General features: G+C 50.2%; 1 protein-coding gene across 1 annotated transcript; it reads right to left on the bottom strand.

The window, feature by feature from the left end:
- Positions 1–921: 921 nt before the first annotated feature.
- LOC138825617 (DNA repair endonuclease XPF-like) lies at positions 922–20,089 on the bottom strand. The gene is made up of 11 exons (XM_070020324.1): positions 19,873–20,089; positions 18,622–18,802; positions 15,099–15,294; positions 12,974–13,181; positions 10,780–10,960; positions 9,559–9,687; positions 8,471–8,581; positions 6,736–7,312; positions 5,147–5,239; positions 3,201–3,313; positions 922–2,468 (listed from the first exon to the last, which is right to left on the bottom strand). The coding sequence occupies exons 1-11, from the start codon at positions 20,077–20,079 to the stop codon at positions 1,765–1,767; spliced, it is 2,700 nt and encodes an 899-aa protein (XP_069876425.1). The 5' UTR covers positions 20,080–20,089; the 3' UTR covers positions 922–1,764.
- Positions 20,090–21,070: the final 981 nt, after the last annotated feature.

Here is a 21,070-nt window from a genome sequence, read left to right on the forward strand (position 1 = left end):
CAGGGCCTCATGCATGCAAGGCAAGCACTCTACCACTGAGCCACCTTCCCAGCCTGGAACAGCAGATTTTTGAGGGACTGTTGTGTGTGCTGCCCTGGACACCTAGGGCAGGTTAAAGGGAGCTGTCAGAAGGGCTGACAAGACTTCACGTGTGTGGAAGCGTCATCCCAGAATGAGTCACACTAACATTTGTGTCACGCAGTGAGTAGCCATGCAAGGCAGATGGGATGAAATGAGAAAGGGACAGTGCAATCCCACGGCACAGGCAGGAGGGCTGGACCAAGCTGGGCAAGCATGGCCTGACTATGAGAAGAGGGGTGGGCTGGCGCTGGTGTGTGATGCCCACAGGAGGGTGCGTGTAGGGCACGGGTGCAGGAGCTCTGCCTTCCACGGAACACACTACAGCATGGCGGCTGTGGCCCCTTGGGAGGGTCCTGAAATGGACACTCCAGGAATATGGAGAGCTAAGTACCAACAGTCAAGACGCCAAAATGAGAGGTTCTTGAAAAGTGCTTTCATTAAATAGTTGACCATTTCATCACAAGGTCTACTTTCTATCTATTCTGTGCCACAAAGGAAAGAACAGCCAGCAGGGATGAGATCTTCCACTCTGTGACCTGGCCAGCAGAACTGACACTGCTCTGGCTCTTGAGGTAGAAGATGTGGTATGTGAAGATAAGTTAATAATGCATACGTAGCAAAGTTAACAAACTGTATCAAAATGTTATGGCTCTTCTGTATGCACATTTCAGAGATGACCTAAAGCAACCGAAGGTTTATGATGAGTTGAGTTTCTCCATGGACTTCTAAATACAGCCTTTGAATTCTTATATATTCTGCATGTCTTCCATTTATATAGTCTACAATGTCTTCCATTTAGCTCTAGTCATTTCATCTCTACTTGGAGCGGAGAAGAGCAAATGCTAGTTAGGCCATTCCTTTATTTGCATCCTCGCAGGGGTGGGAAGGGGCGGGCAGGGAAGTGACGAGAGCAACCAGGGACCCCAGAGCGAGCTGGGGATGGCCTCGTAGGACTCGTGGCTCCTTGTCGGGGTTTGGAGAGTTTTGAGATTTTGGAGGCTACAGAATTTAAGGGCCTCATTACCTGCACCATCCTGTGTTGTCATCCGGTAAAATTCATTGGATGTCTTAACACTCACACTCGCCTGAGCAGCCAAGTGTGAGTATGTGCCCATGTATGAGCACGTGCCCATGTATGAGCGTGGTTAGACCTCCAGTTGTGGCAATGCTCACAGGGGCAAAATGCTCCCAGCATGTTACTGGTCAGTTGGGGCTAGTCTTGCAGATGTTCCTGCTCAGGCTGGTTCTGAACTGGATCCAAAGATCACAGCTTCCTGAGTAGCTGGGACTACAGGTGTGAGCCACCTACCCGGCTTTAGATGCGGTTTGAAGTGAGTATAGTTAAGTCCAACCTGACACAGGTGGAAGGCACTGAAGCTGGAGGAAACGTGCGCAGAACTGGTCAGGAGGCTCCTCCCGGGGTCAGCAGGCCATGTGGATGGCAAGGGGGAACACTGGGTATGTGTGAGAGTGCAGGACGTGTGGACACCCTGACACAGCTCAATTCAGAAGTGGGGCTCAGCAGCCGAGCCTGGACACTGACCAGACAGAAATGCCGGGAGGAAGGAGCCCGGGCTTTGCAGAAGCGCCTGGAGGATGGGAGGCGAGCCCTGCGCGGCTGGCTGGCTGGGCAGCCTTCACAGGACCACGGGGCATCCCCCCTGGGGCCACCAGGGCGCACGCTCAGGTCCTCGGCCTCCCCGCGGTGGGCCCCGGGCCTGGGTAGGGCGTGTGGATGAACTCGAACAGCTGGCGGGCGTTGCCTGCGTGGCCCAGGATGGCGGCCAGCCGCTCCTGTGGGAGGGCGGCCAGCTCGGCGAGGCTGTGCACCTGTCGCATGAGCGAGCGGCAGTTCTTGGCGCTCACCCCCGGCATCCGCATCAGGAAGTCCTGCGGCCCCGGGTTGTAGCGCTCCGAGTCGGGCAGCGGCTCCGAGTCAGCGCTGATGGCGGCGGCAGCGGCCGCGTCGGGCTGGGCCCGGCCCCGTTTCAGCTCCTCCAGGAGCTCGGCCGCGGCGTGCGGGGACGGGCACCAGAGCAGCCGCAACCGCGGGAAGTGCAGCGTGAGCAGCACCAGCCGGGAGCCCACGTCCGGGAGCAGCGGGCCGGGCCTGCGCGCATCCAGCTCCACCAGCAGCAGTGGGCGGCGGTAGTAGCGCGCCATGGCCTGGCACTGCGCGTAGAGCCGCCCGCTGCCCAGCGAGGCCGCCAGGTCACCCATGCTCTTGCGCTCCACGCACAGCTCCGGGCTCAGCACGTAGTCGCCCACCGCCAGCGTCACCGGCTCCAGGTCCAGGCCGCGCCGGTGCAGCAGCGCGGGCAGCTCGCTGCGGAACTCGCGCAGGTCCACCACCACGCGGGCCGCCTCGGTGCCCGGCTCCTGGCCACCTGCAGGGAGGGCGCCGCGTCACCGTCCACTACCACTGAGGCCCGGGCCGGGACCCGGGGACCGGACCAGAAGCCGGGAACGGGAGAGCTGGAGGCCCAGGCCACGGGGCCAGGGATACAGGTCAGCGTGCAGAATGACTCCACACTTCATGCCGTTGCTGCTCTGGTGTTACACGCACAGCCCAGAACGTTTTAGTGTTATCAGTATTTAGAATTATTGGTTATATTGTTAATACTATTGGGACTTGAACTCAGGGTCTCTAGCTGGCCAGGCAGGCACTCCACCCCTCGAGCCAAGCCTCCTTTTTCTACTGGCTGTTTGGGAAGTAGGAGCTTGCCATATGCCCAGGCCGGCCTGGGCTGTGATCCTCCTACTTGAGCTTCCCCTGGGGCTGGAATCACAGGTGTGCACAGGTGTGCACCACTGTGCCCAGCCAATGGCGGAACCAGTCTTGTGAATTTCTTTTTGCCCAAGTTGGCCTCAAACCGTGATCCCACCCCACCCCCTTCCAGCCCCTCAATGAAGCAACAGAACACAAGTCCCTGTAAGCTGTTTCTGCAACTCCCTTCAGGGGACAGAACACCTGCGTGGCAGAGACTGTGTGTGGCTAAGGGCAGAGCTGGGGTTGGAGCTGGGGACCAGACACACTCTCCCACCATTTCTGCTTTGAGGTGTGCGGTGCAAATCACAGCCACCCTAACAGATGGCAGTGATAACCCTGCAGGACTCACCAGCTCTGCGAGTGTCGATGGCATCGCCCATGGACGCTTGGCCTCGCATCAGGTCCAGGTTGCTTTCATCTCTGCCTTCTCTTTCTTCAGGGACAACCATGCTAGCCTTTTCCCTGGGGGAGGAAACAGATTAACACTTCCTGAACTAATTACCTTACTCTTTAAAAAAAAATTCTAATGCCTAAAATGATCTATTCAACAGAAGCACTTATATTAGGTGTTGTGGTCCAGGAAGCATAAACAGGAGGATCAAGGTCCAGGACTGCCCAGTTCTCACTCAAAAAGTCTTACTATTTTAAAATAACAACAGTGGAAGTCCTGCCCTGTAGTGGTGTGAGCATCTGAAACCAATCCCTGCCCGTGGGACCTCAGCATCTTCACCTGCACAATGGGGATTGTCATCGGCATGGGGGTCTGCAGTGCCCTGCCCACAAAGGTGAGCTACGCTTATACTGGTAATCCCAACCTGCACATCTGGGATTGGATAGAAACACTGCAGAGAGTGACTCAGCTTCTGAGAAAATGCAACTCCACCAAGCCAGGTGTTGGTAGCTTACCACTGTAATCCTAACTACTAAGAAGGCTGAGACCGGAGGCTAAAGGTCTGAAGTCAGCCCTGGCAGGAAGGTCTGTGAGATTCTTATTGCCAATTAACCAGCAAAAAACTGGTGGCTTATGTGGTAGAGCTCCAGCCTTAAGCGGAAAAGCTCAGGGACAGAACCCAGGCCCTGAGTTTAAGCCCCAGTACTGACACAAAAAAGTAAAACAAAAGTAACTCCACAGATTCTACCTGGACAGTGAATTCTCTAACCAGTAAATCAAATTTGTCTTCTGGCTTCATAATTTATTCCCAGTGATTCACACTAAAAATTCTGATTCCCATTCCCACTTAACCTAAATTCTCTACTGTTACTTTAGTATTTCCTATGATTTTTTTTTTTTGGGTATGGGTATGTGTGGGAAGGGGTGGACAAGAGACAATGTCTCACTATAGCCCAGGCTAGCTTTGAACTTGTGATCTTCCTGCCTGCCCAGTGCTGAGATTTTCAATGAACAGCTCATGTAACAGTGTTACAGGAAAGAGGCACTGTGTTGGGAGTCACACACATGGATGCCTGTGTAAGTCCTCTCTTGTGATTAAATGTCCAATGAAACCACAAAGACTCTCAGCCCTTTCCTGGAAAAGCGGGGTCTGCTGTGGGGCTTAGCACTCGTTTTTTCTATCCAGGAGCATTTCATCATCAGTGGCCAGCTGTAATGTTTTCTCTTGTCAGCTGTAATCAGCCGATCTGTAGCCGAGCTAAACAATCCTGCATCGAATCATTCCTTTCTGGTTAAATATAACACTGCCTTTGTTCTTACCACATCACCCATGGAGGTCTTGGCAAAAGCGCATGATCTTATTCTCACATTCAATTTTCTTCTAAGTACAGCCATGATGCAAATGGTCTTCTGGTAATGTAACCTTATTTATTTATTTTTTTAAAACACCTATCAAATTCCCCCAAGATTTCTGGGAAAGTAAATATCTTAAGATTCTAAATAGTGTAACTATCTGATCTATCCTTTTCTCTTTCTTTTTTTCCCCTCCTTGGCATAGTGGGGGATTGAACATTGGGTCTTGTACTTTATGGAAGATCTTGTTTATAATAAAGAGGCAATTGCTACGCAAGAGTTTAGAAAAAACATCCTAGTTCTTATGCTCATAATAAGCAGGGCTTACCCACAGTGAGCCCGGATGTGTAGAAATCATAAACCAGGAACAGTGTGGGGGTGCCAGGACCTTACCTCTGCTTGGTGAGGGCTGTGGTGCTCTCTTACCACCTGCTTGGTCACTGCCCCCAACCCCCCCAACCCCGCCACAGCAGTCTGGTAGTCCAGTCCTATCAGCCAGAGAAGCCTGAGGCCTTCAGCATAGCAGTCTGTTCTGCTGACTACCTCATTACCTGATAAGTTTTTCAAAGGCTTCCTTTTCTTTCCGAAGGGTGGTGAGGTAGCGCTGCTCCTCTGTGGAACCCCCATATATAAGGAAGTAAACCCTGAAAGGTAAGGCAACTCTTAGGTTGCAGAAGCACAACGGTTCTATCCCTGAAGGGATCAGCAGAGCATCTGAAGTCAGCCACACAGAGCGTATCTGCTGCAGAGTGAAAGGCTGTCTACCACATACTCCTTCCTAGCAGGCTGCGGAAAATCCGCGGTCACAGGCACAGAGTTTAGGCCAAAACCAGAAAGTAACTAGAGGGGAGAATGAGATTCTTTCCTCATCATTATGGACAAATAAAACACTTGCAAAACCTTAGGAGACTTCTCTTTTGTCTCTGCCCTTCTGCCAATCACTTAACAAGTTGGACAGGAGGTCCAAAGATGAGTTTATCAAATTCCTGTTAGTGAAAAACTGGAATCCATGACCTTTGTCTTTACAATGATCTGTTTTATCCATATCTTAATATAATGGGGCCATCACACATTTTACCTAAGTACACAGATTAGATTTCTATCCAGTATCTCAAAAAATAATTTGGCAATGTTTTCTTCTGACCCCCCCCCCCCCAAAAAAAAAGCATGCTTTGTGGCTAGGAGCTCAATTCAGCACTAGCACCTTTGTAGTGGCTTTCCTATCAGAGGTATTTCCTTTCTTAAATTGTGTCTTTATTTTCTGATACTTTGTAAAGAGCAGACAGGGAGAAGAGCACTGTGTGATGAGTCAGATACATCTGCTCACCCAGATGTGCCACATCTGTTTCCTACAGTGAGTGGTTTGACCCCAGGCCCCTTCTGCTCCTGACATTCTGATTCAGAATTGGGTATTACTGTCGACATGATTCATGAGCTATCTCCAAGGCTGCCCCACCAAGTATGAAAGCTATACTTGGCTTTGACTGCCAGCTTCTGCCCATCATCACTGCTGACCCGGACCCCATTCAGCTCAAGGTCCAAAGGATGCATTCGTTTCAACAGCTACAAGATTCTTTTGGCCCTGCTTTTGGTTCCAGCTGAGTTTAGGATATTAATCCTTCTGTTTATTTCTCTCAGATAACTGGACAGTGAGAACACCATATTCTCTGAGCGCTGTTTTCTCATCTGATATTTCAGTAGATTTCTCATCTGGTTTCTTGGCACTCAAGGAGGCTGGGTACAGTAATTCCCCCAAACTCTTCAGTTCTATGCGGACGCAATTTAGAGTCACTTCTCAGTTTATAAGGAAGACATTTTAGAAGACTAAGTTATCTGTACAGATATGCTAACTTTTAGAAGGGCTGGGGATTGTACAGGAGGCTCTCGGTGTTGGGCTTTGCGACACCATCTGCAGGGGCTCAGGTGGTTCCAGAAGCCTGTGTCCTAACCACGCTGCTTGAGGGTGGGGCTGCTTGAGGGTGGGAACTGCGGCCCGGCCTGGCCTCACAGGCCTCCACTCCCGGGTCCGGCCTCGCCTCTCGCCGCTGCCCGTCCCTCCCCCCCCCCCCAACCCCCTTACCCCTCAGGTCTCCCCAGCCCCCAGCCTCGCCTCACCGGCCTCCCTGACCCCCCGACTTGCCTCATGGGCCTCCCCGGCCGGCTGGCCCGGTAGACCTCGAGCTGGCGGACGAAGGCGAGCTCGGCGTCGTAGAGGACCACGTAGCGGGGCTCCAGCTCGTGCAGCGTCCGCGTCAGCGCGTAGGGGTCGCCGCAGCCCAGCAGCGGGTGCAGCACCGCCAGCGGCTCGCGGAGGACCCCGTAGGCCTCGTCCGACCTCGGGCTCGGGTCCGCGGCCTCCGGGCGCTCCTCGGCCCCGCGCTGGGCCTCCGCCTCCTCCCCGCTGCCGCTGCTCTCGGGGCCCGGCCGGGCCGCGCTGCCCGCCGCCGTCGGGGCCGGCCCGCGCCTCTTCCTCCGCGCCGCCCTCTCTCCCGCGGGGGCCGGGCCCCGCTTGGGCGGGCCCCTGGGTCTCTTGCCCGATTTCGGATTTCTCTTTGAACCGCCCGCCTTCCCGAACTCCGTCCACACTGCCTCGGCCTTGCCGTCCTTCTCGAAGGTTCTCCGGTAGAGCTGCAGCAGGAAGGCCTGGGCGCCCGACGCCAGGTAGCCACGCAGCTGGGCGCAGGTGCGGTCGTCGGCAGCGCAGATCAGCACCTGCCCTGGGGGACAGGGCAGCTGGGGCGCCGGGCTCGGCCCTTCTCCTGCCTGTCGGTCCCCCCATCTCCCCCAGCCTGTCCTTCCCTCGCTCCTGGGGCCCCCATCTCCCCCCGCCTGTCCTTCCCTTGCTCCTGGGGCCCCCATCTCCCCCCGCCTGTCCTTCCCTTGCTCCTGGGGCCCCCATCTCCCCCCGCCTGTCCTTCCCTTGCTCCTGGGGCCCCCATCTCCCCCAGCCTGTCCTCCTGCCCCTGTGAGAGCCCTCAGCCCCCACGCATCGCATGGGCCTCCCACAGGATTAGGAAACTTGGGAAGCTCGGGTCAGGACGACTCAGTCTTGCACAAGCAAAGCCACTGCAGAATCTCTTTACAACTAATTAGCTCTTTTTAATTAATACCTTTCCAGAGGATTTTATACTCTAGAATAAATTCCAAATGGATTTATGAAATGTGAAATATTAAATCATATAGAAGAACTGACTAATCCCCATGCCCCAGATGGAGATAATTGACTAGTGCAGCACAGAGAAGATTCTCTCTAAACAGTGGCTCTGTAAGAATAAAAAAACAGCATTTGATTCTCTAACAGCTATAATAAATGCTATTATCTTTACTACGTAATACACAGATTCAAGCTGTGGACATAGTCTAAGTTGTCCAAGGCAACTAAGAGAATTCATTAAATCAGAAAATTTTGAGCAGACTAAATCTTAAAGAAATCTGAAATACCTTCTCCAATGGAATTAACAGAGTTGTTGAATATATGTGTAAATTATGTGTACTGATACACAAATGCACAGAATCTTCAGTCATGGTGAAAGAGAAGAACTCTGAGCTGAGGACAGAAACTGGAACACCTACTAGCTTATTCTTAGGTATTCCAGATTTGAAGCCTGGTGAGAGCATTAGGGGAATCGTCACATGGAGGTCCTGAGGTGCCAACCAGAGAAGACCCTGCTGCATGAGCATACAATGAGTCAGCTTGGTGAAAATCTCATCCAATGGCCAGAGCTGCGTTTGCCATTGGCATCTCTGTGTTCACTGTGATTTACTTGGCTACACCTTTTATCAACAAAAATAGTGAGATGCTACTTAAGAGCTAAGCAAGTTAAGATTTGGTTCAAAGATTCTGAAACTGCTTGTCATTGCCTCCATCTTCCTACCTGGGCCTCCCAGGGCCTCGCTCTCCTTATTTTCTGCTTCGATCTCTTTCAGCACTTCCGAGAGGGCTTCCCACTTGGGATTGCTTTCAAGCACCAGTTCCTTCTTTGTTTCTGTATAGAAATAACAGTACTTCATTTCACATGATGACAGCTGCCCACACGCTCTTCCCAATGTTTTAGTACAGCAGGAAACACCATCAATCCATACAGCCACTTTTTTTGAGCTTTCTTCTTTATAATGCTACATAGACTCTGCCTTCTTGAACAGGCCTCTGTATGTTGTACCTAACCAACATGACCAGAGGCTGTGGTGCCCTAACACAGAAGAGATGGCTTTGTGTCAGGGTCCCTGTGATGCCACATCGAAGCAGCTATGCAAATTAAGCAACCAGCACTGGGTGATGGTGCTTTAAATGATTTCACAACCCTGAATATGGATAAAAGCTGACAACAACCAAGATGATTTCTGTAAATGCTCCAATGCACCATTAAGTTTTTTTTTTGGTGCTGGTACTAGGGTTTGATCAGGGCCTGGGCACTGTCCTTGCTTTTTTTGCTCAAGGCTGGTGCTCTAACAATTGAGCCACAGATCCAGTTCTGACTTTTTGGTAATTAGAGATAAGAGTTTTATATCCTTTCCTGCCCTGGCTGGATTTGTACTAAGATCCTCAACCTCAGCACCCTGAGTAGCTAGGATTACAGACATGAGCCACCAGTGCCCAACTTACATTAAGTTTTAAGATAGATCTTTGATTAAACTAAGCAGAAGGCAAGGACTGAGCCACCCCTTACCTGGAGATATTTGATAGCTACTAGACAGACGTTGGGCTAAAATCCACAGCTGTCCCATTCTAGTCTCAGCCCTACAAATTCAAAGGGATGATGATGTTCTACTAAGACTTAAGTGCCCCAAATACTAATGATCTGAGAGCTATGTCAAAGCATTCGTAGGCAGAGATAAGAACATTCATGACTGATAGCACACATTACATGAGCCCGTGGTAGAAGGTGGTTTAAGTTATAATTTGATAAGTGTTTCCATGCAGAATAGGTGAAGACACATTTAGAGACTTGAGCATATAGGATACCTTGACCTTCTTTATTCTCCATTTTCTCAGACTTTTTGCCTTTTTTGCTCATTTTGGAGTCTGGAATATTATAAACCCTGGCTCGGGCATTTACAAACATTGAAGTACTGGAGTCAAGAAACAGCCAACCTAATATGAGTAGCAGAAAAAACAAGGCTTCAGTTAATATTTAATTATTAAACACTTTGGCAGACACGTGACCTCTGCACCTAACAGCCCACCGCCATCTTGCTTTCCTACCACCCTGCCTTACTTCCTCTTACAGTTTGTGGCCTCTGTCACTGGCAGACTAGTGGTTTTCAAAGTGTGGCCTATGGGCTTCTGGGGGGTCCCCCAAGATTATTTTTTTTGGGGGGGATGCAATGTCGTAGTTTTATCTCTCAATAATACTGTTTTTCCACTATGCTGACACTTCCATCAATGGCCCAGTGGTGGGAAACACCATTGGTGCCTTTGTATGAATTATGGCAGGAGCAGACAAGGGAACTAGCTGTTGATGAATTGTTTACTGTCATGTATTTGTAGCTGGAAAAGCAGGAAAAATGATTGGTTGTATTAAATCTTGACCCTAGGGGCCAAGGATCCTGTGAAAGAGTCGGGGAGGGGTATCCAGTTTGTTGGAAATAAGATGGCAGCCAGTTGAATGTGTATATTTTCTTCAGTTTTCTTTTTTTTTTTTTGTCGGTCATGGGGCCTGAACTCTGGGCCTGGGTGCTGTCCCTGAGTTCTTCAGTTCAAGGCTAGCACTCTACTACTTGAGGCACAGCGTCACTTCCACAGTTTTTTCTGCTTATGTGGTGCTGGGGAATTGAACTCAGGGCCTCATGCATGTGAGGCAAGCACTCTACCACTGAGCCACATTCCCAGCCCCATTTTCTTCATTTTTCAACCCTTGCTGTTTCTTTGGGGGGAAAAAATGAACCTTAAAGTTCTAACAGTGAAACTTCCAGAGCACAGCCTATGTCTACATTGGAGATGGTCTATTTGCAGTCTTTTTTCAACATTGCCTGGAAGGGATATGAATATTTATTATACGGAACAGAAGTTAAGTAGGTGGCAACATTAGCTATCAAGAAAACCTACTGGTTGTGCAAGGAAGCTGAGCTGTAATCAGGATCTTGCTTGTAACTCAGCTGAAGACGACCCTCCCCACACCTGCCTGCTCCCCACCTAACCCTAATCCTGTCAGCTCCTACATACTTAGGAATTTTTCTCTCTTACCTGAATTCTGACCAAAAGCCTTTTCTGTGGCTCTCAGAGATTCCAGAAGGTTAAGAAAGGTGACGCAGTCGTACTGGCAGAGGTACAACAGCAAGGTCCGGAGTATCTTCAGGTCCTGGACCAAGGACTTTGTCTTGGCTCCAAGCTGGTGCCACAAAGGGTCCAGGTAATGGCGGATTGTCTACAATGAGAATAAAACTTATTACAGTAAAAAAAAATCCCCAAATATTATTCCATAAGGAAGTGGCTACAAAATTGCAGTTCATCAAATTCCAGTGATGTCTAAGTTTTCAAATGCACTGTCTCATTGCTATAATCTTCGCCGTTAAATGGAGCCAAGCTGCCTTTTTTCATATTGGCATCACTGAGAGGACAGAAGGCCTGATCCAAGCAGTGACTTGGTTTTACAAGCAGAAGCAGCACTGGCACACAGCATTTCATTTAACAGAGTCAGTGGTGAGCAGGAGTGACACTGGATGAGCATAGAACATATTATCTAAAACAGGACAATTGTAAAAAATAAAATGAGACACTACTACTGTTCACACCAGGGCAAGGAGAAGCTGGGGCTGTCGAGACAAACTGGGACATACAATTGAGAAGATTTGTGGAAAGTAAATTAAAAAAAAATAAGATGCAAGCCATGGTTCCATTTAGATGTAATCACTGAAAGAAAATCTAAAATGATTCTTTGACTTTTACTGGCCCAAAGAATGACAAAGGAGATCTAGTGTAAAAAGTTTTAAGCTAGGGCTGGGAAGGTGGCTCAGTGGTAGAGCGCTTGCCTTGCATGCTTGAGGCCCTGGGTTTGATTCCTCAGCACCACATAAGCAAAAAAGAAAAAAACCGGAAGTGGCGCGGTGACTCAAGTGATAGAGCGCTAGCCTTGAGCTGAAGAGCTGAGGGACAGCGCCCAGGCCCAGAGTTCAGGCCCCACGACCGGACCCCAAAAAAACCAAAAAATTTTAAGCTACATTTTGTTTTTCTAGGAACATACATTCTATTAAAAGAATGCAAGCTTATGCTTGGTAAGAAATGTATGCATTATCCTGCCCATGTAATTGTCGCCCCTCTGTACAGTATGTTCTCAAATAAAATAAAATAAAATTTAAAAAAAAAAAAGAATGCAAGCTTATATTTTTAATCCTCATGCATTAAACCAAAACGTGCTTTAAACTGGAGGCACAGAAAATATGAAGTTAATTCTTTGAATCAGATAAATGAAAAGTTAACTTTTTCCTCTGTGTAATTGGTATGCATTTTCCCCAGTTATATAAATTGACTTAAGAGTTTAAGACAGTAACATGTCCCATATATATAAAATATACATTATCTATATCATACACTACAGAATTATGTTATATATTATACTTGCAACATACCAAATATTATATAACACACTACACATGTTATACATATTATATAAAATATTACACATCATATAAAATATATAACATATAACACATATATATATAGCCATGACCTGGAATTTTTAAAAATTAGCATTTTCTGCATTTATAATTCATTATAGGATTAGACGTGTATTTCTATATTGGTTTATGGTGAAAAATTAGAACCAAATTGGTTTGAACTGGTCTTACCACTTTCTCAATGAAGAATGTAATATAAGACAGAGCAAGTTTTCACTACTTAGTAATGAAACTTGTCCAACTTATTCTTATTGTGAATTCCTGTACAATGACGAAGCACTCTTCTATACAACTCTTCTACCGGTAGCCCCCCACATGCTGTCATTTCAGAGCAACAGTGTTACTTGTCCTCTGTTGTTTCATGGGAGAGAGGCCCACTCACTGCAGTCTAACTTAGAAGCTGGACTTGTGTTTTCTTGCCAAGCCACGTCTGTCATCGTCAGTTATTACTTTCCAGTAAACCAAAGCAGCTATGTACTTTCAGTCACCTTCAATGTAACTTTAAGACTGCCGCAAATGCCTGCTAAAAACACTGCAGATATTAAAATAACTTGCCTTTTTCCTTTGCCATTACTGGGGCTTAAACTCAGGGCTTACATGCTGTCCCTTAGCTTTTTCACTCAAGATGGGCGCTCTACCATTGAGCAATACCTCGACTTCTGGATTTTTGGTAGTTAATTGGTGATAAGAGTCTCATGGGTGCCAGCTGTAACTCGCATCTTTACAATGTATCCAACTGTGCTTAAAAAAGGAAAATAAGGTACCTTGTCAAAAGGCTTCCCGATAGCATTTTCTAAAGACAAGTCTTCCACTTCCAGTGATGGGTTGTGGCATTTCAGCTCCTTCAGACAGGCGTTTAAAATGTCCAGGATGGCTGTCTGGATGGCCCGCATGGCAGGTGTCATGGCAACATGAATTTCTACCACTTCTGGTTTGTGCTGCTCTAAAAACGAGTTGACTGCCACGTGGAACCTAAAGAGACAAAGTTTTCCATGTCTTTGGAGTCTTCTCAGCCCTGTATTTTCAGTCCTGGTTTAAAACTCTCTTGAATGTTTGCAAATGCAGTTAAGAAACAATAAGAGCTAGGTGCCGGTGACTCACGCCTGTAATCCTAGCTACTCAGGAGGCTAAGATTTGAGAATCACAGTTCAAAGCCAGCCCGGGCAGTAAAGTCTGTGAGACTCTTATCTCCAGTAAACCACTAGAAAACCAGAAGTAATGCTGTAGCTCAAGCTGTAGAGCACTTGCCTTGAGCTAAAGAGCTCAGGGACAGTGCCCAAGCCCAGAGTTCAAGCCCCACAACTGACAAAAAAAAAAAAAGAAAAAAAGAAAAAAAAAGGTGTACAGAGCATCTGGACCCGTGTGAACCCAATGTCTGTCATTCATACAGGCAGGGCCACATCCGAGCCCCGAGTAGACCATCTAAGGGACATAGTCACCTCACTGTTTTCCTACTGTCTGCTCTCTTTGTCTTTTGCAAAGCAGAGCACTGGGTTAGACCCTGAGGCTAAAAGCCCAGTGTTCACTGTCTGACTCTAGAGAAGTTTGCTCCCCTCCAAAAAATGCTTCAACTACCACTCTTGGTCCAGGGTTTAGACTCCTGGGGCTTGTATTATGGCTTGGCTTTCTTGTTCAAGGCTGGCCTTCTACCATCTGAACTATGCCTCCTCTTCTGGCTCTTTGGTGGGTAATTGGAGATAGTGTCTTGGAAAGTGAGGGATGGGGTGACATGGTCCAAAAAGAAATGTACTATTACCTGACTTATGTACATCAACTTCATAATAACAACATTAAAAAAAAAGAGTGTCTTGGTTTTATCTGCCGGGGCTTGCTTTGTATCTTGATACTCAGATCTCAGCTCCTTCAGTAGTTTAGAGTTATAGGCATGAGCCACCAGCATCTGGCTACTCAACATAAAGTACACTTTTTATCAGAACACATACAGTTACAAAAATGTTAGAAAATTGAGGGATGGGAAGGTGGCTCAGTGGTAGAGCACTTGCCTTGCATGCCTGAGGCCCTGGGTTCGATTTCTCAGCACCACATAAGCAAAAAGAAAAACAGCCGGAAGTGGCACTATGGCTCAAGTGGTAGAGCGCTAGCCTTGAGCTGAAGAGCTGAGGGACAGCGCCCAGGCCCAGAGTTCAGGCACCACGACCGGATCCAAAAAAAAAAAGTTAGAAAATTGAAACCTTGTATTTCTCTTACAGATTCGCCCAAATTCTTTTTTTTTTTTTTTTTTGCTTATGTGGTGCTGGGGAATCGAACCCAGGGCCTCATGCATGTAAGGCAAGCACTCTACCACTGAGCCACCTTCCCAGCCCCTCACCCAAATTCTTTAAATTCCCTGAGTAATATTTAATAAGGTAAGTGGAAGTCTTGGTTAGTAAATCTGCAATTCTCTTATGGCTGTTGTGTTGCTGGGCCTCAAGATCTCTGGGTTTCCCCAGAAGCACAAGAAATAGCGAGGCTTGGGGCTGGGAAGGTGGCTCAGTGGTAGAATGCTTGCCTTGCATGCCTGAGGCCCTGGGTTCGATTGCTCAGCACCACACAAGCAAAAAGAAAAAAGCCAGAAGTGGCACTGTGGCTCAAGTGGTACAGTGCTAGCCTTGAGCTAAAGAGCTGAGGGACAGCGCCCAGGCCCAGAGTTCAGGCCCCACGACTGGACCCCCCCCCCCAAAAAAAAAAATAGCGAGGCTTTGCAGACTGGATGGGCCGCTGGAAAATTAACTCCCAAATCTGTACTTTCAAAAGCATCACAAACTGACATGTACGCATGCATCTGCTGGGCATCGATCGGGTGCACCGATGGCAACAGTCAACCCTCATTCTGTTACACAGGCAGCTTAGCGCCTCTCACCAGACTGTGTCTCACATGGCGTGGCTTACCTCGGCCACAGATACAGCTTCCTCACAAAAAGGTTTCTCATCACTCTCTCCACGTGACAAAAGCCGGTGTCGAAGGCGATGGCATTGTCCGTGAATGCTTTGATGAAACCGCGCTTGTTTTTCTGGCGGAAGAGGCGCAGGATGAAGGCTTCTTGACATGACTCGATGATTCGGTGGGCTCGGTACACCAAGATGCCTGGGGGCGGGCAGGATGGAAACTGCACACACAGGCATGGCGCCTGCACACCCGTGCCTGGCCCCTCACTCCCGGCTTTCTGGACTGCCTGCAGGTGCCTCTCTAGTCTGAGGATGCAGCTGTAAACAAATCCTTGTGGAACTTCCGGCCAACAGTATTATGGGTAAAGTACTTAGTGTGTTCCAAGGGCCAAGAGAAAGAGGGGCCATGAAGGTCAGAAGGCTGGTTCTGAATCTTTTCTTTTGGGTGGGGGTTGGGAGGAGATTACTTGTCTTTGGGCTTAAACTCAGGGCCTGGGTATTGTCCATTAGCTTTTTTTGCTCAAGGCTGGCTCTCTATCCTGTGAGCTACAGCTCCATTTCTAACTTTTTGGTGATTAATTGAAGATAAAGAGTCTCACAGACTCTGGCTTCAAATCATGATCTTCAGATCTCAGCCTCCTAAAGTGAGGTGTGAGCCACTGGTGCCCAGCTCAAGGATATGGTTCTTTTAGAACCTGGCAGAAGGAGAATCAAGTGGATTCTCCATGTGCTGGGCTGGGTACTCTCATAGTCTGGGTACTTCATTTACTCCTGATTAATTATACCGTAGCTAAATCATTATGAGAGCAAGTGACCCTGAGCAAGGTCACCATAAATGAGACCCAGGACTGCAGATGATGTTCTCAGTCATGATCTTTCTACGCTATCTTTGTAAAAGCAAACACTAGTAGCAGGTTGGGATTTGGGGGGGGGGGGGGGGGGAGGGCAGGGAAGGCAATTTGGGTCCCGAAGAAACCTCTTTGTATCTGCATGCTCCCATGCTGTGACTACCTGTGTGTGTCCACCAGGCCATGGAAGGGCACGGTCACCAGCTGCCCCTGTACCTCGCTGCCAGGCGTCACCTCACCCACTCTCCGTTTATGGAGACAGCGAGGCACAGAGGAATTAAGAAATTGCAGAAGACAAGGGCAAGGCGCGTGCAAACAAGCCCAGTGGAACTCAGCAGCTCACTCCTGACCCCATGCCCTTCCTGCTGAAGAAGAGCCCTTAGGAATGCAACACTTGGGGAATGGATATAGGGCCAAGTTCTAGCAACTGGGGATACAAATCGAATACCTAACTGTCTCTAAAAATGTGTGCAGGGTGTTCTGTTTTCTCTGGACATCAGGGTCAGCTTCTGCTGGCCTGGTCTGCATAGCTCTCCAAGCTCTCCCTGCTGAGGTATTCTGCAATAATACGAATGGTGACAGCGTACTAGTGGGAAGAGAGCTAGGGCTGGGGGTCAGGTGTCCTGTGGTCAGTCCTGGTAGAGGAATGTGGCTGGATGATGAGAAAGTTCTCTCTCATCATGAAGGGGCAGTGGGGCCAGGCCCAGCTTCATGGATGGCTAGGACCTGAGGAGAACTATGGCGGGACTAGCAATGAGGCACATGGCTCTCCACTCCATTAGGTTGTGCTTGGGCTGAAAGCTAGGGCAGCACTGACATCTAGTGGTCATGTAGAGACATGTTAAACCAAGTGTTAAAATCTAAACACTAAACCAAGCTCATGAGACAACAGCCAACCATAGCAGACAATAACGGCGCATAATGTTATAAATGTTCATTTTTTGTTAGTATTTATTGTTTGCCATGTATCCAGCACACTATGATAAGTATTTTAGGTTATTTCATTTAATCCTTAAGAGGCATGGCTTTTCTGATTGAAGATTTAAGAACGTAGCATTAGGCAGGCCCAGTGGCTCACACCTGTAATCGTACTTCAGTACACTGAGATCTGACTTAGAAGCCATCCTGGGCAGGAATGTCTATGAGACTCTGATCTCCAATCAACTACCAAAAAGACAGACAGAGCAAAAAGCAGTAGAGCACTAGCCTTGAGAGAAAGAGATAAGTTCAAGCCCAGTACTAGTGCACATACACACAAGTAACAATGTATGTAGCATTCAAAGTCAGGCAGATCTGGATACAAGGTCCATGCATGATAAATGCTGCAGAAGAATAACAGTTTTTCCTCAGACATTTTGCCATGAACCACTCAGAGTGTGTATTCGTACATGCCTTCACTAATCATTTCCTAAGTGTCTTGTCAGCTCAGGCAGTGTGATGGATACAGCGGGGAGGGTGCTTACCCAGCCTGCAGTTTCCCTGCCTTTCAGGTCACTGACCTCCATCCAGTAGGCATCTGTTGGCCCCTAGGTACTGGCTACTCAGCTTGGGATGACCAAGCCCTTCTCTGTGCTAGGGAAGCTTATTAATGAGCAAGACAGATCAACTAACAGCAAGCAAGACACAGTCTTCTGAGTGTGCTGACCGGGGTGGACGCCTAAACTGGCTCTGGGGAAACCAAGAGAGATGTCCAGGAGGCCACACCCTGGTGAAAATAAATTCCTTTTCTGTATTAACTGTTCTTACAATGAAAACCTTTCTCACAAAAGAATCAGGCAGCTACTGGGTTTGATGTCATATTATGGGAAGAGTCTGTTCACACAGAGGACAACCAAACGTGTTTGAAAATATGTAAAGATGATGTTTAGATCCTAGCTAAGTTATAAAAGCAGATGCCAGAAACCACAAGCATTCGCAGAGCTTAAACACAGGGAAGAAGGAAAGAGTGGATCTTACACACACGGTCAAGTGCCACATGAACATGTCAGCTGGCAACAGACCATGTACCTGATGTTGGTCCCATGCATTGTAACAGAGTTGGCAAATACTCATGTCCTAGTGGATGAGGCGTCATGCACATGCACGGGAGCACGCTGCTGTCACGGGAAAGCAAAACACCAACTGTGCACAGCACAGGACACTTGATGACCCTTATTAGCGCCTATGTCCTGCTTTATGTCTTTACTGTACCATGCATCCTTCTTCTATTTATTATTTTATTTTTGTGCTGGTACTGGGGCTTAAACCCAGGGCCTTATGCTCTTGCTTGGCTTTCCTCACTCAAAGCTGGAGCTCTACCATGTGAACTACGCCTCTAGTCTAGCATTTTGCCAGTCAGTATTGGAGATGGGGGTCTCTAGAACTTTTTCTCCCCCCGATGGCTTTGGATCATGATCTTCAGGTCTCAGTCTGGGATGACAGGTGTGAGCAACCTGGCTACATTTCCCTACTTTACACTGTACTCCTTCCTCTTCTCACACAACACAGCAGTTAACTCAGTCAGGTCCCAGATATTTTCTGAGCATCTACGTATTGAGCCACCACCTAGATGCCCAATCTTGAATTCAAATATTCAATGGTACCCACTGGTTTTCTAGCTTAGTGTTTAGCAGAGGGAACAGAGAGACACAAAATAAAAGCACACACATTGATGAACAAAGAGGATTTCAGATTCTTACCCGTTATTAAATCTGAAGGTATCCTGTCGGTCAAGAAATCGACTACAAGTATTCGACTTGTGGCAAATATGACCCCTCCTCGTGTGTACACCTCGTAGCGACTGTTGCTCGTGATTTCGTTGGTTACGCGGCAAGGGAGATGTTCGGTTCCTTCTAATTTCAGCTGATTGATAAAATACTCCTAAAGCAAATCCAACTTGTGAGTGGGCTGCTGGACACGGGGCAGCTTATAACAAGCCACAGGCCTTTAAAAGGAACTTAGTAACCCATACACAAAGTTACTACTCTATAGTGCTCAACCAGTCAGTTTTGCACCTCCCTAGGGCTTTCATTTGATTTTGTTCTGGGGTTTATGTAGAAAGATAACTGCATTTCCACCATTATTAGCACTTTGGCAACAAGAATTATTTTTGGTGGTACTCGGGCTCGAACTCATGGCCTTGTTCTTGCTAGGAAGGTGCTGTACCACTTGAGGCGTACCTCCAGTCGTTTTTGCTTTTAGTTTGAGAATAGGTGCTCACTTTTTTTGCCTTAGTATCATGCGGTGCCGGAGGCCCCAGACTGAGGAGGCCCAGGAGCGTCAAATAGTGCCCGTCTCTGCCCTCCAGAAGTTTGTGGTCAGGCTTCCAAGCAGACATTTTCCTCCTGGCCACCTCCTCCATCTAGAGGGCCATTCTATCTGTCCCAGGCTGGGTTACCGCCTCAGCACCCCAGTACAGGTGCTTTCCCCATCTTTCTCCTAACCCATTTCCAGCACGGGTCAGCTTCCAGTTCCCCTCCCTCCCGTCCCTGCTCTTCTCTAACAGAGTGACCCAACCTCAGCCCCTCCCGTCCACACCTTCCCATCCCGACCTCCTTCTGCCCCCCTCCCTCAAACCTCCACCTCGGGACTCCCCAATTATTCCTATTGGTTTCTCCTTCAGACTTCTTCCCGCCCTTGGGGGTGAACCCAATCCCGTTTTCTCCTCAAGGTATCCCAGTGTCCGCCCAGGGTCTGAGATCTGCCTCCCCGGGAACCCCTGCCACCCTTCTCAAGTGCCCGCCCCCCTCGAGGTGGGGCCCCGCATCTCCTCAGAGTCCCTCCAACCTGTCACGGGCCTGGCGTGCGCCCCTCGTGCGCGCCCCCCGCCCCGCGCCTTCTCCGGCGCCCGCGGCCCCAGTCCTCCCCCGCGCCCCGCCAGCCCCGCGCTCCAGTCCCCGCCCCCCCGCACCGCGGGGTCCCAGCCCTCCCCCCCCCAGCCCGCCCCGCACCTCCTCGGCGGGCTGCGTGTTGAGCACCAGCACCAAGCAGGCCGGGTGGCAGTGCAGCCGGAGGAAATGGTAGAGCAGCCGGTCCGCGCCGAGGCCGCGGGCGCACACCACCAGCCCGTCCGTGTCGAGCAGCTCCAGCACCAGCTGCCGCTCGTACTCCAGCAGCGGCGCCATGGACGTCCGTTGGGCCCTCAAATCCGCTGCCATGGGCCGCGCTTCCGGGCCACGACCGGGAGCGGGCGGAAAAGGCCGAGCGGAGCCGAAGGGAGCCGAGTCCGGGAGGGGGGCGGAGCCTAAGGGAGCCGAGTCCGGGAGGGGGCGGAGCCGAAGGGAGCCGAGTCCGGGAGGGACGGAGCCGAAGGGAGCCGAGTCCGGGAGGGGCGGAGCCGAAGGGAGCCGAGTCCGGGAGGGGCGGAGCCGAAGGGAGCCGAGTCCAGGAGGGGGCGGAGCCGAAGGGAGCCGAGTCCGGGAGGGGCGGAGCCGAAGGGAGCCGAGTCCAGGAGGGGGCGGAGCCGAGTCCGGGAGGGGGCGGAGCTGTAGGGAGCCGAGGCCGGGAGCTGAGTCCTGGAGGGGGCGGAGCCGTAGGGAGCCGAATCCAGGAGGGGGCGGAGCCTAAGGGAGCCGAGTCCCAGGAGTTGAGTCCTGGAGGGGGCGGAGCCGTAGGGAGCCGAGCCTGGGAGGGGCGGAGCCTAAGGGAGCCGAATCCGGGAGCCGAGTCCAGGAGGGGGCGGAGCCGTAGGGAGCCGAGTCCGGGAGCTGAGTCCTGGAGGGGGCGGAGCCGAAGCGAGTCTGGGAGGAGGCGGAGCCGAAGGGAGGAGCCGAGTCCGGGAGGGGGTGGAGCCTAGTCCGAGAGGGGCCGAAGCCTAAAGGGAGCCGAGTCTGGGAGGGGACGGAGTCGAGACTGGGGGAGGCGGAGCCAAAGGGAGCCGAATCCAGGGGAGGCGGAGCCGAAAGAGCCGAATCCCGGAGGGGGCGGAGCCGAAGGGAGCCTACTCGGGGAGGGGGCGGGGCCGAGTTCAGGAGGAGGTGGAGCCTAAGGGAGCCGAGTCCGGGAGGGGGCGGGGCCGGGGAGGGGGCGGAGCCAAACGGAGCTGAAGGGAGGCGAGTCCGGGGCGGGGCGGAGCCGAGTGGAGCTGAAGGGGGCGCGGCGGCGAGGTTCTCTCAGGTGCGGGTCCCAGGCCTCGGTCTCCTCGTTCGG

Source organism: Dipodomys merriami, unplaced genomic scaffold (assembly GCF_024711535.1).
Source record: "Dipodomys merriami isolate MVZ:Mamm:240054 unplaced genomic scaffold, mDipMer1.0.p SCAF_138, whole genome shotgun sequence".
Lineage (NCBI taxonomy): Eukaryota > Metazoa > Chordata > Mammalia > Rodentia > Heteromyidae > Dipodomys > Dipodomys merriami.